Consider the following 13599-nt stretch of genomic DNA (forward strand, 5'->3'; position numbering starts at 1 on the left):
AAATGAACCGCCATCGCCCTGAGCGATGGTGTGAGATATCATATATATTTCTCTGACTTCTATACCAAAACATGCTTCATATTTATGGAACTGTCTTTATAGGGTTCATGTTCATGAGATACATGGCTGTAAACTTTAAACAATTATAAGGGGACAGGGGAAATGAAAGCAGCAATAATCCGAACTCCATTAGCTGGCCCAAAAAAATGAAAAAAACGATCCTTCATATCAATAAATTCTTTTCATTACAATGAAAACCCAGTATAAGCATCAGGTGTCTTCTCTCAGTACATGCAGTTAGATGCCAACATAAAATGTGTAAGAGAAAATTCAAGAAATAGTCTTAACTTTGAGGTGGGGTGGAGTGATGAACCAGCACTCCATTATCAAAAGGTGCTGGTTCTGTGTTTGTGGCATCATGCGTTACAACTGGCAGACCACCATTCTCAGCATTTTCCAAAGCATTATCTGCATCGTTGCCTACCCCTGCATTTTCTGTCCGGACTGGGCGGAGAAAGCCCTGCAATCTCAACATATAGCCCTGGCTGGGAGGTTGGACTCTCACATAACGAGTGGCTGTCACCACACTAGCTGATGATCTTTCTGAATCGGCCCGAAAATTGGTCAGCGCGCTAAGGTCAAGGTTTGGGAAGACCGAGCAGCGGCAACGAGGACATTTCACATTCAACCGGAGCCACTCATCAATGCATTCCACATGGAAATTGTGAGCACAGGGAAGGCCACGAACCTGCATCATCAAAAGTTAGTATGCAGTAGTGGCATACCATCAAAATAGTGCAGTTTTGAGTCTGATTTTCTTTTCTTTTCTTTTTTGTTATGTTTGGTACTTAGAAAATACTAAGGAAAAAAATAATTTTTTCATGTTTGGTTACCTTACAAAAAATATCAAAAAAATTAAAATTAGTTAAAAATTTATATATTATTAAATTATTTAATCTTTATATCGATGAATTAAAATAAATAAAATGAATTTAAAGCGATAAATAAAAACTATTTATCAACTTTTAACCTATTTTTTATTTTTCTTCACTTCTTATTTCCTTCTACTTTTCCTTTGTATTTTATTTTCCTTACATTTTCCCTCAAATTTTCCGAGAACCAAACATATCCTTGTGTCACTAATTTTCCTTCCTTTAATAGCTCCACCTGCATCACTTTTGCAGCTGCATCTCGCTCAGCCAGCATCCCGGACAAAAGAGAATTTGTGTGGGGTTGCAACCAGTATAAAACCTTCTATTAAAGTTGAAATTAGTACATAAACTTTAATGGTTTGTTTGGGATTTGTTCTTGAAAATAACTTTTTAGAAAAAATAAAAAAATTGAAAGTAGCCTTCCAAGTTAAAAAAACACGGTTTGACAAATTTTTTTTAAACTAAAAACAGGTTTTTTAAAATAGGATTATTTTAAAGAATAAATTTAGGTTTTCTCGAGTGATTCATTGTAGACTGTTAGAAAAAATAATTGAAAATATAAAAAATACTTTGGAAACTTTTGTATTATACATAATAACATAGTAGTACCTTGATAGAAAATAAGCCAAGAAAACTGTTTTCAAATTGAAGTTCTCAAACAGAATTTTCTTCTTGAAAACAACTACGAATTGTTTTTACAACTATTTCCAAAAACCGTATTTTAAAAATATTGCCAAATAGCCACCACATTTCATTTTATTATTGAAAACAACATAGAACTATTTTCAATAACTATTTTAAAAAATATTGCCAAATTCCACATTTTCTTTTTTGGTAAATCATAGATGACTACACAATGAATTAGGTAAATATTTTACCTCATTTCCCACATGGAACTCTTCTAAGCAGATGGGACATTCACTGCAATCAGTTGGAACTGCCTTCAGCCTGAACTTTGGAAGTTCTTGAATAAGAGCCTCCACTGCTTCCCTCTATTTTCCAATTTAAATAAAAGACCAGTCATATAAGAGTGATAAGTGTTAACCACTAAAAGAGAATAGTAAATAATCCATCATAAAAGAAAGTAGCATCATATGCCCCATTAGCATTGTCTATTCATGGTGTATGGAGGACTCTTAACTTCCTGTGTCTGATCATTATCCAACCATTCTAGGATTGCCACTCCCAAATTTCTTGTCAATATCTAGTGCAGTGCCAGTCCAAGCACTGAGTTTGTTTAAATTGCTACCAGTTGCCAGTAAAATACAGAATTGCAAATCATGGGCCAGACTGATCCTAACATCAAATATTGCAGAGCAAATACCCAAACCATAGGAAAGAAAAAAACATACTCCAAAATAAAGAAGGGGGACTAGTTCTAAGCCCTGTTAATATATTCACAGTTACCTGAGTTGGAGTCAAGTAAAGGCCAGGATGGTATGCAGCAGCATCTTGACCCATGCCTCTCATCTCCTGACCTGCAGCTTCAAAAGCCCAATCTGGTACCCTGATCATGTCCACCAAAACCCCATATTCTGAAACATGAAGGAAAAATTCACAGCAAATGTCTAGTTTAAGAACCAGCAAACTGATGTAAAATAAAATGTAAAACAATTGGGAACCATTTTAGTGAAAACAAAAAGTTTCATGCAGTGTTGTCAATACTCAAATGTAGACAAAACATATTGAAATACATCAAAGTGATTTTCATATCAGAAAAATGTGTTCATATTTAGTCCAAGAACCAAGTGTTCAATAATTATGACATAAAGGTTTACTTCCCAAAGGAACACTTCAACGACAGTCAAAAGGTAGAGGTGTCTAAGAAGTTTATTCCACTCTAATTGTTGGATATGTATACTGATACACTTCCATGAAGAAGAAGAAGAAGAAGCTTGATATGAGTTCACTTAAAATGGTCCTAGTTTCTTTCCAAACCACAAAAAGAAAATTTTCAAAATTTAAGTGGGTAAAAAAACTCTCAATATGTCTACAGAAGGATTAGCCATGGGTATAAACATATTTACTTCATCATGACCTTACTCTAACAAGTAGACTAAACTCAAAATGTTTGACACATCAAGGGTGCAAACTTCTTTCTTTATCTTCTTCAATATCTTAATGTTCATTCTACCAGAATTGCTTGCATGATTATAAAAGAATTACTCTATTTTGATATTAATCATAAAACTAGAGTACTTCAAATTTTTTAAACTTAATATGGATCCTATGTTTAATCCAAGGATCAATTGCCAAAACCTTAAGAAAATGATGGTATAAAACAATATCTTCAGGGTCCAGCGAGCATTGCAGAGCTCAGTGAAAATCTAGAACTCACCCCATATTCTGAAACAGGAATCCCTTGTTGAGCACGTAGTAAGTGTGCTTGTCTTCGTGAAAACCACTGGAGAAAAAAGTTCAAAAAACACAGATGAAAAGGCATAAAACTTGTCACAAGCAAATCATCTTAGAACTATATTTCTGGCAGGTAGCCCAAATTAAGGATGGCACTAAATAGGAGACGGAAGTGAAATACTCTCACATGCCAAGAGCAAATTGAATTGAATTTAGTGATACCATACAGGAAGACTAGAAAACACCAACTAACCTTCCCCATGGACATGCAAGCAATGCAAAGGAGTCCACAATAGCTGAAAAGCAACCAAATAAGGAAACCCCATTTCTGACCTTCTTCAGGTAACTGTATGCATTCCAACACATTACATCCATCTTTTTTCCCTTTTTTGATAGGTAAATGCAAATAATATTAATAACAATGGCCACTCAAGAAAAACATGCGAGGAAGAACTTACACAGTCTCTTGCCCTAGTGAACCACAGAGTACCAATTACAGTCCAAGCCCAAAGAAAGGGATAAAGTAGCAAAGAAAGAATGGAAAGAACCACTATTCTTCCACAAAAGCGAGCATATCTCTGCTGCCACCCAAAATCCCTAAAAGCAAATAAAATTGAAAAATAAAGAACAATCCGTCATTTGCAATTCAGGATTATACCAAACACCCTTCAAGAACAAAGCAAAGAAACAAGTAAAACCAATAATGCCACTCTAGAAAAAGATTTAAGGAAAAACATATGTACCTCATTTAAATTGACAATCAAACAGATGCAAAGAAAGAAATTATAATTATTTTTTTTTATTTTAATTCACATTTCATTAAGAAGAACAAAGTTGACTCTAGAAGAATGACTTCTCTCACATTTTGCAAATTACTCTTACAGTTGAGCAACATCCAGGCATTTCATTTTTTTTCCCCTCTTATGCTTTATGGACTTGGACCAAATTGATAGACAAAATTTACCAAATCCTCCAGAATAAAAAACAGAGCTGAAAAGATGTCAAATAAAACATAAACCCCATAAAGCCTGATCTCAACTGTTCCAGTCAGCTACATAAATTCTGCACATATGGGGTCCTTTTCAGTCATATCATAGGCAAACATGCCTTTTTTCCAGCACTTCAACACATACTTTCTTTGTCTTCTCTAGTCAACATAAACCATAGGCAGCATGTCTTCTCTATTGTTCTTTTCCTTCTTAAGAAACCCGCGATTTTAACATGGAGTAAATCCAAAAATCTTATTCTTTGGATAAACTTTTGTTCAATCACTCTCTCCACCAATGTTTTATAGGAAAACCCACATGTTTAATATAATGATGACTAGTTTATCATCAGAAATCTCCTTTTTTCTATGAATTTATAAGCATTAAAATGCAGAGTGGAATAACTCATTCAACATTAGTTAATGGAAGATGCAATACGAAAATGGCAAGGACCCATACTAACAAAATTACCATAGTTCCCCTGTAACCATAGTGATTGGATCAATAAGCTTCAGTAATCAAATATTGTTCTACCTTAAAAAGGAGGCCATGACTTCATCAGAAACACTCCCAGATATGTGGAAGTCCTTACAACCACAAGATTTTAGATTATTTGATTTCATTAATATAAGGAATCTGCAACTCCACTAGGTGATATTAAATGGAACCCACTCATTGTTTTTGTTTTTGTTTTTTTTTTTTTTTTAATCTTTTGATAGGTATATTTTTGTCCCCATTGGGACTTGAACCTAGAACATCCCTCCTCAACCCTTTACCACTTGGGCCAAATCTCAAGTGCTAAAGCCCGTTCATTGTTCTCACAAACTTAGGTCTGTACAAGATGTCATACACCAGAAGGTCTCTCTCTATTGAACACATGGTCCTCTGCAACATTATTTTCCACACAGCACAGGCAAAAGTGGCATACACCCTGTTAGTTAAAGGCTTGATACATTTCCTAAAGTACCATGGCTACTTAGTGGGAAGGAAGAAGAAGGGGGTGGCCCGGGTGGGGCGCTGTATTCATACCATCTATGGTTGCAGATGAGAGAAAAAATACATGTGAAAAATCAAGAAAAGCCAACATCAAAAATGATGACTGGTTCCAGATGGTTGCTGCTATGTGCATTGAGGCAGTAGGACCCAAGTGTTCAAAATAAGGGGGAGGCAGTCTTTACTCCACCTACAGGTCAGGATGCCTTTTTTCATTTTTCTTTTTTCTTTTTTCTTTCAAAGTAAAACATTAATTTTATAACTAAAAAGGTACTGATTGGTTCACAGTTCTTACTGACCTGCCTTTTTTCTTCTTCTTTTTTTTTTTCCAAAGAACAACATTCATTTTATAACTAAAAAGGTACTGATTGGTTCATAGTTCTTATAATAAAATGAAGTCAATTCAGCCACATAGCCCAAATTTCTGGGTTTCTTTGGGACAATGTTAAGTAATACACCAATAGTCTCCAATTTCCATTATTACATTAATAGAAATAAGCACATAAAAAAGAAAGATGAGTAGACAACACAAATTACAGGAATATCACTGTTAGATATTAGGATTAAAGCAGTGTGGCATTGAGGATAGATTCAAGTGGAACAGTCCATCATTTAGATTGTCATATCACTCGCTTGCAGCTCATTCCAGTATAAGGATTGTTCAACAAATGTGAATTTCATGTCCTTCCAACAATAACTATTGATACACACACGCACACCCCACAAGTATATACATGGTTTGGGTGATGCATTCAACAGTTAGAGGAACTCTGTTAATCTGGCAAATCGTGGGTAAGAAGCAGAAAAAAGTTAAGAGTACTGCTCCTGTGTGTCTGTCCTGGAAGCTATGAAAGGAAACAAACAGAAGAGCCTTTGAAGATTCTGAGCAAACACAACAAGCAATTAAACTCTCTTTTATGAATACTTTTTTGGAATGGGTTAGATTGTATATAGATGAAGTTCCCATGACCATGATCGGCTTTGTAGACTAGATCAGTTCAAAGTAAGGACAACGGGCGAGGGGGTTTGTTTTTTGTTCTTTTCCTTCTCCTTCTGTTTGTATTTGGGTGACATACATATGCTTTGCATGTACTTTGTCGCACATTTGATTCAGGTGCTTTTCTTATTCATATATGTTTTCTTCTGTATTGCCTATCAAAAAAAAAAAAAAATACCACGAGTGTATAGAAAGTTGACAACTTAATTATTTATGTTTACTCAACATAGTTAACAAAGGCTGACTCTTTTTTTCATGAAAGTAGAAGCTGAGAGTGATGAACTCTAAACCAGAATAACATATTCATCTCATGTTTAATAGTAAGCTCAATGGAATAAGATAGGAGGCCTTACAAACCCATTCCAGCAGCAAGCCCATTATCTACAAACATCAAGAGCCGAAAAACAAACACAGTGGTATAGTCAACCTGGACCAACAACAAGATGTGAACAAGAAATTTTTTTTTTTTTTCAACAAGCTGAAGTACAAATAAATATTAAATCACTTTCCAATCCTTAAAATTCAGAATCGAAACATACCATGATCCATATATGCAACGGATATGTACATAGATCGTATCGCTTCCAATTGATTGCTACAATTATTCTAATAGTTAATATTGTTAAAGAATATACATAAATATTCATTCCTCCTGTGGTTGTTAAGAAAATTTAGGAAAACAAAAGAAACTACACTAGCTGAGGGAAAAACCCTCCCCCTACCCTAGCCTATGCAAATATTTGGCTCTCTCTGAGATTTTCCATTTTTGTTGAACTAAAATGACAGCAGAGCAGGATATTAGAAACGCTTATACTCTTTTCATTTCCTCCATTTTCTCGTAAAACGAACAGATTGTAAAAGGAGATCCTAATGTCAAATCACAATAGAGGCAAAAAAATTCAAGACCTAAAATATTCTATAGCAATGGGCTTACGAAAACGTACACAAATGTTAACAAAAACTGAGAATAAGCAACAAATTGGTGCCCAATTCAGAGTCATCAAACCTAATTGAAAGAATTTAAAAAATATATATATGTGAACGAGACCCTCGGAAATGACTATCAAAGGATACACACTAGTAGCGAGCATCGACAAGAAAAACCCATCATACCTGCAAGAACCAAAACGGAATGATACTACCTCAAATTTCGGCACACTAATCAACCGTCTGGTTTCAGAAAAATTACAGGAACAACCAAAAAAATTTAAAATTTAAAATCTCACAAGAAGTCAGTACTCAATTTTTCTTCTCGTTTTCCCACGCTTTCTCAACAAACAAACGGAAAGGGATATAAAAAATAAAACTCACCACTTGAAATCTACTCCTCGGATAGCCATTGAGCAGGGACTATTCCGAAACCCTAGACTGTGCCCAAGATCTAATCCTCATTTCATGAAACAAATGCTTGATTCAGAGAACCGAATCGTCCGCGAATCTTTTTTTTACAAAATCTCGATTGTGACAGTGCGAGAAATGTAACAGTTGAGTTAGGGAGAGAAAGTAGAGAGAGCGAGAGACGGAGAACTGTGGGGAGAGTGAAGAGCGGTGACAGAGGCTTAAACGGAGTGTAGACGGAGGAGGTGCCGTTACTTGACGACGTTAAGACAAGGGTTGGCTTATACGTGACGGAAAATGGCTTGGGTACGATACGAAGAGGTGCAGAGGTCGGGGCCCAATTTGCTGTAAAAGGCGCACACGGGGTTCGTGTGTGGCTCAGCTTTTGTCTGCCCGGACATTGTACGGACGCAAGTGGGTGACACGTAGGACATTGCTGACGTGTTGGAATTAGGTTCGCTGACCTGGGGGACATTTCATGAAACTTTTTATTTTTTAAAATTACCGGACGATTTTTCAATGTACATCTCCATGCAATACTACCAGATAAGAAGCAATTTATCATTAATTTACACAAAGGTGTATCATTTTGAAAATTGGTGATTGATTTAAGATAAATAAATTCAGTGGGATGTCTAATTGCCTATTGACTTTTATAAAACAAGACATTTGTGCATAAAAATAAATCAGTATCTTAAAAGAAAAGAAAAATGCTATGTGGATCACTAGGTAATAAAGTTAATATTATATATAATTTTTTATTATTTTATAAAAAAAAATAATTTAATAAAAACAAATAAAACAAAAATTTTAAAATTTTAAGCATTTTTAGGTATTTGTGTTTAAAATAATATTATAACTTCATGTAACTCTGTGCATATATTTACTCTATAATAAAAAATCTAGATATCAAAATTAAAATAATTATATTTTAATATTTTATAAAAGAATTAATTGAATAAAAAAAATTAAACTATGAATGTACACTCTAGAGTTGTATTGAAAGATTATTCCAAATTAGGTTTGATTTTTAAGTACCATTATTGATATTTGAAAAGGCCATCAAAGACAAAACCTTAAATAAATATGAAAATTAAATCCCATTGATAGTAAGGCTCTGTTATTGAAATTTTTTTTGTTTAATTAGCATATTATTGATAGTAAGGTTGTGTTATTGAAATTTTCTATTTAATTAGCATATTGGTGAGTAAGATTGTAACTAGTGCTCGTGCATGCTTAACAATATCATTTTTTACTAGCTTCCTATGAGTGAAAGGTGAGTATACTTAAAATAAGGTGTGTTCAGATTGTTTTCTAGGCAAATTCTTTCGAAACTTAAGTTAGTTTTTTTTAAAAAAAAATTGAAGTTAGTTTTTGGAAGAAACGAGTTATGACTTTTTTAAGAAACTTTTGTCATATTCGAATTTAATGTTTAATAACTATTTATTTTGACAAAGTTACAACATTTCATGTACTTTTTTAATGCTTTAAATACTAATAATTGACTACACGAAAAACAACTCTTGGACGTAAAGTCAAACGTTTATGTTCATGATCGCTTTTATCGTAATGGTTCAGAACATTTATTACTTTACGCACTTTATTACTTTACGCAATGAATATAGATACGGTCCAGATAGCCCTTTGTCCGTCATATACGTGGACCGAAAATGAATTTATACTTGGATGGATGCGGATCCTATCCCGACACTATTATTCAGAGAGCACACATTCAAAAGGGGGTTGGCTTAAACTAAACTACCTCCAAGAGTACTTTGGAAGCTGCAAAGGGCATATATATCTAGATAGTTCAACAATAAGAATATAAAAACATATGATGTAAGACACCCAATCTATATCTGCCGACCTTGGACATTCCGTCAGCTTTGCTGGCCCTCTGATGCTACGCCAACACATACTTCCACAGCTGACCTAAAAAAAAAAAAGTGGCCACTGGGGCTCCAGTAATCCGATTAGCTGATGCATGGCCTAGAGATATCTGTCATGTTAGAGTATTATCTTGACACGTATTTGAGTATTTGCAAGGCATATAGATGTGTTTGATATTATATATAAAGTATGTATGGATTTCTTTAAACCCATGAAGGTCAATACAATGTCCTAATCTGACGCTGGTAATGGGCTAATGCAGTGTGGAAAGCACTATTCAGTAAAGTTTCTTTGTTGGATAGCAGTAACAGAGCATGCTACGTCAGAGCTGGATTGTCTTGGTACACTAGTGCCAATAGTCATGGGGGCTCTGTCATCAAAGTGAAGTGCCTGGATCCTTAGAGAAATAGCTGGTTGGATGCATACATAGATATAAATCACAGCAAGCCAAGCTGGGAACTGCTTGCATAGACACTTGCAATACCATTGTCGTCCCTGATTGCTTTCCAGGTTAGAATAGCTCTAGAAATTCCAAAAAATAAGCTTTGAACTAACGAGTAAAAATTTTCCCTTTAAAGGGGTAGCAGAGACAAGAAAACAAAGGTTGATTTAGCCTCTGAGGCCTGATGGTTTATGCTGTTTTGTTTCTGTTGGGATGCAACAATGTCAGTTAAATCCTAATATCAGTCATCCAAATGCTGACCCTTAGAACAGGCCCATGAGGTGTGTGCGAATATCATAGAAGGTTTGACCTACTCTTATTGGGCACTAACAGATTTTTAAATGAGATGGTCAAAGTTGACATAAGAGCTTCCAAGAATGAAGAAATCGATTCAAGAACCCACCTTTTCTATTGAGGTTGGTGGAGGGGAAAGGTTTTGTTTTATCTACATGATGAACTCTAGAAGATTCAAAATTTTAACTTATTTTGTTTTCCTATCAGCAGCTAAACAGAGCACTAAAATCCATTTCATGCCACAGAACATGAAATCCAAAACTCCAAATTGAAAACCCTAAACTTTTGATTAGGTAAAAATTGCCCACCTTCAATTGTGTCCATGTTAGCACTCTCCCTTCCTAACCAATTACCTTACAATGTAAAAGCCACAGTAAACATCTGCTTGTTCCCTTTTTCTGAAAACCCACTGGCAACTCAGGTTGGCATTGAACATTAAGCTTTCAATTTTGGGCTCCCTAGCCCAAACCAAAAGGCACCTTCCAATATCTATTAAAACTCATGCTCTTCATATGATCCTAGAGAGCAATTCCCCCATCACCTAGTGGCACACTGAGCCTAGGTAGAATGTCCAGTTCCTCCCAGGTAAGAAGCCACAGCCTAAAGCTACCAAATCCATGACCTCAAGTTTGTTCTGAAATGGAGGCTTTCCAAATGAGACATCTAGAGAAGTTCTGCTGCCAAAATAATAACACAAGTCTAGCTCCTTCTCAAGGTTTGGTAAATTGTATTCTTAAACTCTCTTGAGGAGTCATCCGCTAGGTACAAGTCCCACATGCATACATATACAGGATGCTCCTTCCTTCCCAGCATAGGAAGTAATCTTACTGATTAGATGGAATGAACCCACTGCTGTACAATCAAGAAGATGCCCCATGCGAATATTAATTAGAGGCTAATTCAGGGTATACATTAAATTCAAGAAGAAAATGGATTCACCTACAGCTTGGTGGATTTAGACACTTATATACAGCAGATGCAGGTTGCTTGTAAGTAGGTATACTATTGATGTCGACAAATCTGACTTCACCAGGACCAAAAGAAAGATCCCTATGCCTGTGAAAAAAAAACCAAAGTAAAATTACCAAAAGAAAAGTTTATTGTGTTCTATATCATGGTAACTAACTTGAAATGTTTGAAGACTAATTCATTCTTTATGGTCCCGCATACCTTCGAAAATCAAGCCCAACTAAACCAGCTTGAAGGACTGTTAAGTTGTCAGAATCTGGTGAGACGATGATGACCGTGTCCCCAGAGTACTGAGTTTCAAGAATTGACATCAGCTGTGTCACACGAACAAACACATCTTCAACACTCTCATTTGGGGTTCCATCATTAATTGGAGGTGGCTTGATGCTCGGGGAAATACTATCAGATGCATACACCTGAGGCATGTTCATGCAAGCAAGTAGGGAATGTTAAGGATACTGAATTTTAAGGATATAAACACAACTAATCCATATTAATAAACCATGTATTTTCACAACATGCCTACAAAAGGATAGGATGGAAATCTTACTTCAGAAACAGATTCCAAGTTCTTGCCTTCAAAAGCTCCCAGTCCACGGGCATCCAGAAAGCTGTACTCTGGAACTATGAAACTGCAACCAGTGAACACAGCAAACAAAGTTAGAAGTTTGAAGGATAGACTGTTATGAATTAAGGCGACGTATTCTTGCGATGCTGTTACCCTCCTAAACTACTCTTAAAATTAGAACTTGAATATAAAAAACTAAGCAAGGAAATAGTTCAAATTCACAGCCCCCATTTAGCTGCTAGGGAAACAGAAATAAAAAAACAAGAAAGATGATTTCGTCTTACATTTTCCTTTCTTCTTTTTTTTTTTTCTAATTCCCAAAGATAAAATCTCAACTCAAATAAGCCAAATAAATACTAGGCTCAATTGAATGGAGATTTTGCTTTCTTGGGGACAATTAGTGTTACAAGGAAGATCCAAAATCATGATTTCTCCCAGACAACTGCATTTCTGCCACACCCAAATGAACTATCTACCTCGATAGTTTCATATCCAAACACATAAGCTCCAAAACCCTCATCTTTTTTTGTTCAATTCAATATAGATTCACACACCTCCGGGTGACCCCGTTTACGGAAGCAATGATCTCTGCGGCCTGGTAAGCTCTCTGGGTAATAGAAGGCCATATCCAGCAGCTCCCTTCACAAGCCTTCATGGCCTTCAATTCAAAAGCTGCCCTCACTGTCTGCTTCTTCCCTCTCTCCGACAACCCACTATCCACTGAGGTCTTGGCAACTGGATTCGTGTTAATTATCCCCATGCTTTCAAATTCCGATTCCCCAGCCCTGACCAAATAGTACCTTTCCACACCAACAACCACGAAAATAAAAATTCCTCAACAACAATTATAGTAGAAACAATGATAATATAGTGCTGTTTGGATGCTGAGAAGATGTGGGACAATAAAACAAATCAAAATTTTAAACCTTAATTGCTCAGTGTTGCGTTATAAAACCCTTGAATATAACTGATATAATGTTCTCGTTTCTTGAAAAAATCAAAACCCCACAACCCATACCACCAAAAAATTTCCATTTTCTTTTCTTTTCCTTGATTTTCTCAGCCTACCAAGAGACACTAAACCCCAAAAAAGGAACAGTTTCTGGGGTTCGCCCCCATTACCTATTAGTGAGGCGAGCCGGAGGCATCTGGAAGAGGCCGCGAGCACCTGCATCCGGTGGTTGAGAAGTAAAGAAGGGGGCAACGGCCACAGAAAGTGAAGCCAGGAGGTGGCGGCGGTTAATTGGTAGGATGACATTGTTGGGGCCTGTGGAGAAAGGAATAGAAGGGTAGGGTTGTTGATGGGAGGAAATGTGGAGTTCTGGGGCTAATGGGTTTGAAGAAATTACCATGGTTTTGAATTCTTCAACTGTTTTATGATTTTTTTGGCGCCAACCATTCGAGGATAACTGAATTCTTGAAATCTGTTGTGGGTTTGTGTGCTTTCTGTGGAAGAGCAGAGCGCTGTTGAATTCGATATGCAACATGGTAGAAGATGGTGGAGGGGGGTTTTCCAATGAATTAATTTAAACCACAGCTTTTTCAGTTTACAAGTCCAACAGATACGTACATGGTCTAAAAATGATGGTGACTAGATTACTGGTATATATAACTTAGAAACGTTGGATACTTTTCATATGATTCTTAATATAAATGCATGCAACTTTTGTAAAATTTGGTCAAATGCTTCTCAATCTAAGAATTTCGATTCGGCTCTGTTCAGATCCATAATCACGCTGAAAATCGACTCCCGTAAAATATTTTATGGGTTGCAATGCATAAGCAGAACTTAAAATGGTGCAACCAGGGTTTAAATGTTAAAGTAATACTTTCAA

At 35.9% G+C, this 13599-nt stretch overlaps 2 protein-coding genes across 7 annotated transcripts; both read right to left on the reverse strand.

Moving 5' to 3' along the window:
- Positions 1 to 194: 194 nt before the first annotated feature.
- Positions 195 to 7850, reverse strand: LOC117904697 (E3 ubiquitin-protein ligase SIS3). 3 transcript variants are annotated; one of them, XM_034817443.1, is made up of 10 exons: positions 7575 to 7850; positions 7338 to 7376; positions 6803 to 6869; positions 6617 to 6690; positions 3746 to 3884; positions 3541 to 3633; positions 3286 to 3336; positions 2340 to 2474; positions 1811 to 1924; positions 195 to 748 (listed from the first exon to the last, which is right to left on the reverse strand). In XM_034817443.1, the coding sequence occupies exons 1-10, from the start codon at positions 7601 to 7603 to the stop codon at positions 344 to 346; spliced, it is 1146 nt and encodes a 381-aa protein (XP_034673334.1). In that variant the 5' UTR covers positions 7604 to 7850; the 3' UTR covers positions 195 to 343. The 3 variants fall into 3 exon arrangements, with proteins under 3 accessions (XP_034673334.1, XP_034673333.1, XP_034673335.1); XM_034817442.1 differs by having other exon boundaries at positions 2340 to 2459; positions 3271 to 3336; positions 7575 to 7845; XM_034817444.1 differs by lacking the exons at positions 6617 to 6690; positions 6803 to 6869; positions 7338 to 7376 and having other exon boundaries at positions 2340 to 2459; positions 3271 to 3336; positions 7575 to 7845.
- A 1318-nt stretch (positions 7851 to 9168) lies between these two features.
- LOC117904232 lies at positions 9169 to 13280 on the reverse strand. Of its 4 annotated transcripts, none has more exons than XM_034816745.1 (6): positions 12887 to 13280; positions 12319 to 12564; positions 11747 to 11828; positions 11398 to 11612; positions 11167 to 11283; positions 9169 to 9554 (listed from the first exon to the last, which is right to left on the reverse strand). In XM_034816745.1, the coding sequence occupies exons 1-6, from the start codon at positions 13249 to 13251 to the stop codon at positions 9482 to 9484; spliced, it is 1098 nt and encodes a 365-aa protein (XP_034672636.1). In that variant the 5' UTR covers positions 13252 to 13280; the 3' UTR covers positions 9169 to 9481. The 4 variants fall into 4 exon arrangements, with proteins under 4 accessions (XP_034672636.1, XP_034672639.1, XP_034672638.1 ...); XM_034816748.1 differs by having other exon boundaries at positions 9169 to 9533; positions 11171 to 11283; positions 12887 to 13279; XM_034816747.1 differs by having other exon boundaries at positions 11171 to 11283; positions 12887 to 13279.
- Between the last annotated feature and the right edge of the window lie 319 nt (positions 13281 to 13599).

The sequence above is a fragment of the Vitis riparia genome, chromosome 17 (assembly GCF_004353265.1).
Source record: "Vitis riparia cultivar Riparia Gloire de Montpellier isolate 1030 chromosome 17, EGFV_Vit.rip_1.0, whole genome shotgun sequence".
NCBI lineage: Eukaryota > Viridiplantae > Streptophyta > Magnoliopsida > Vitales > Vitaceae > Vitis > Vitis riparia.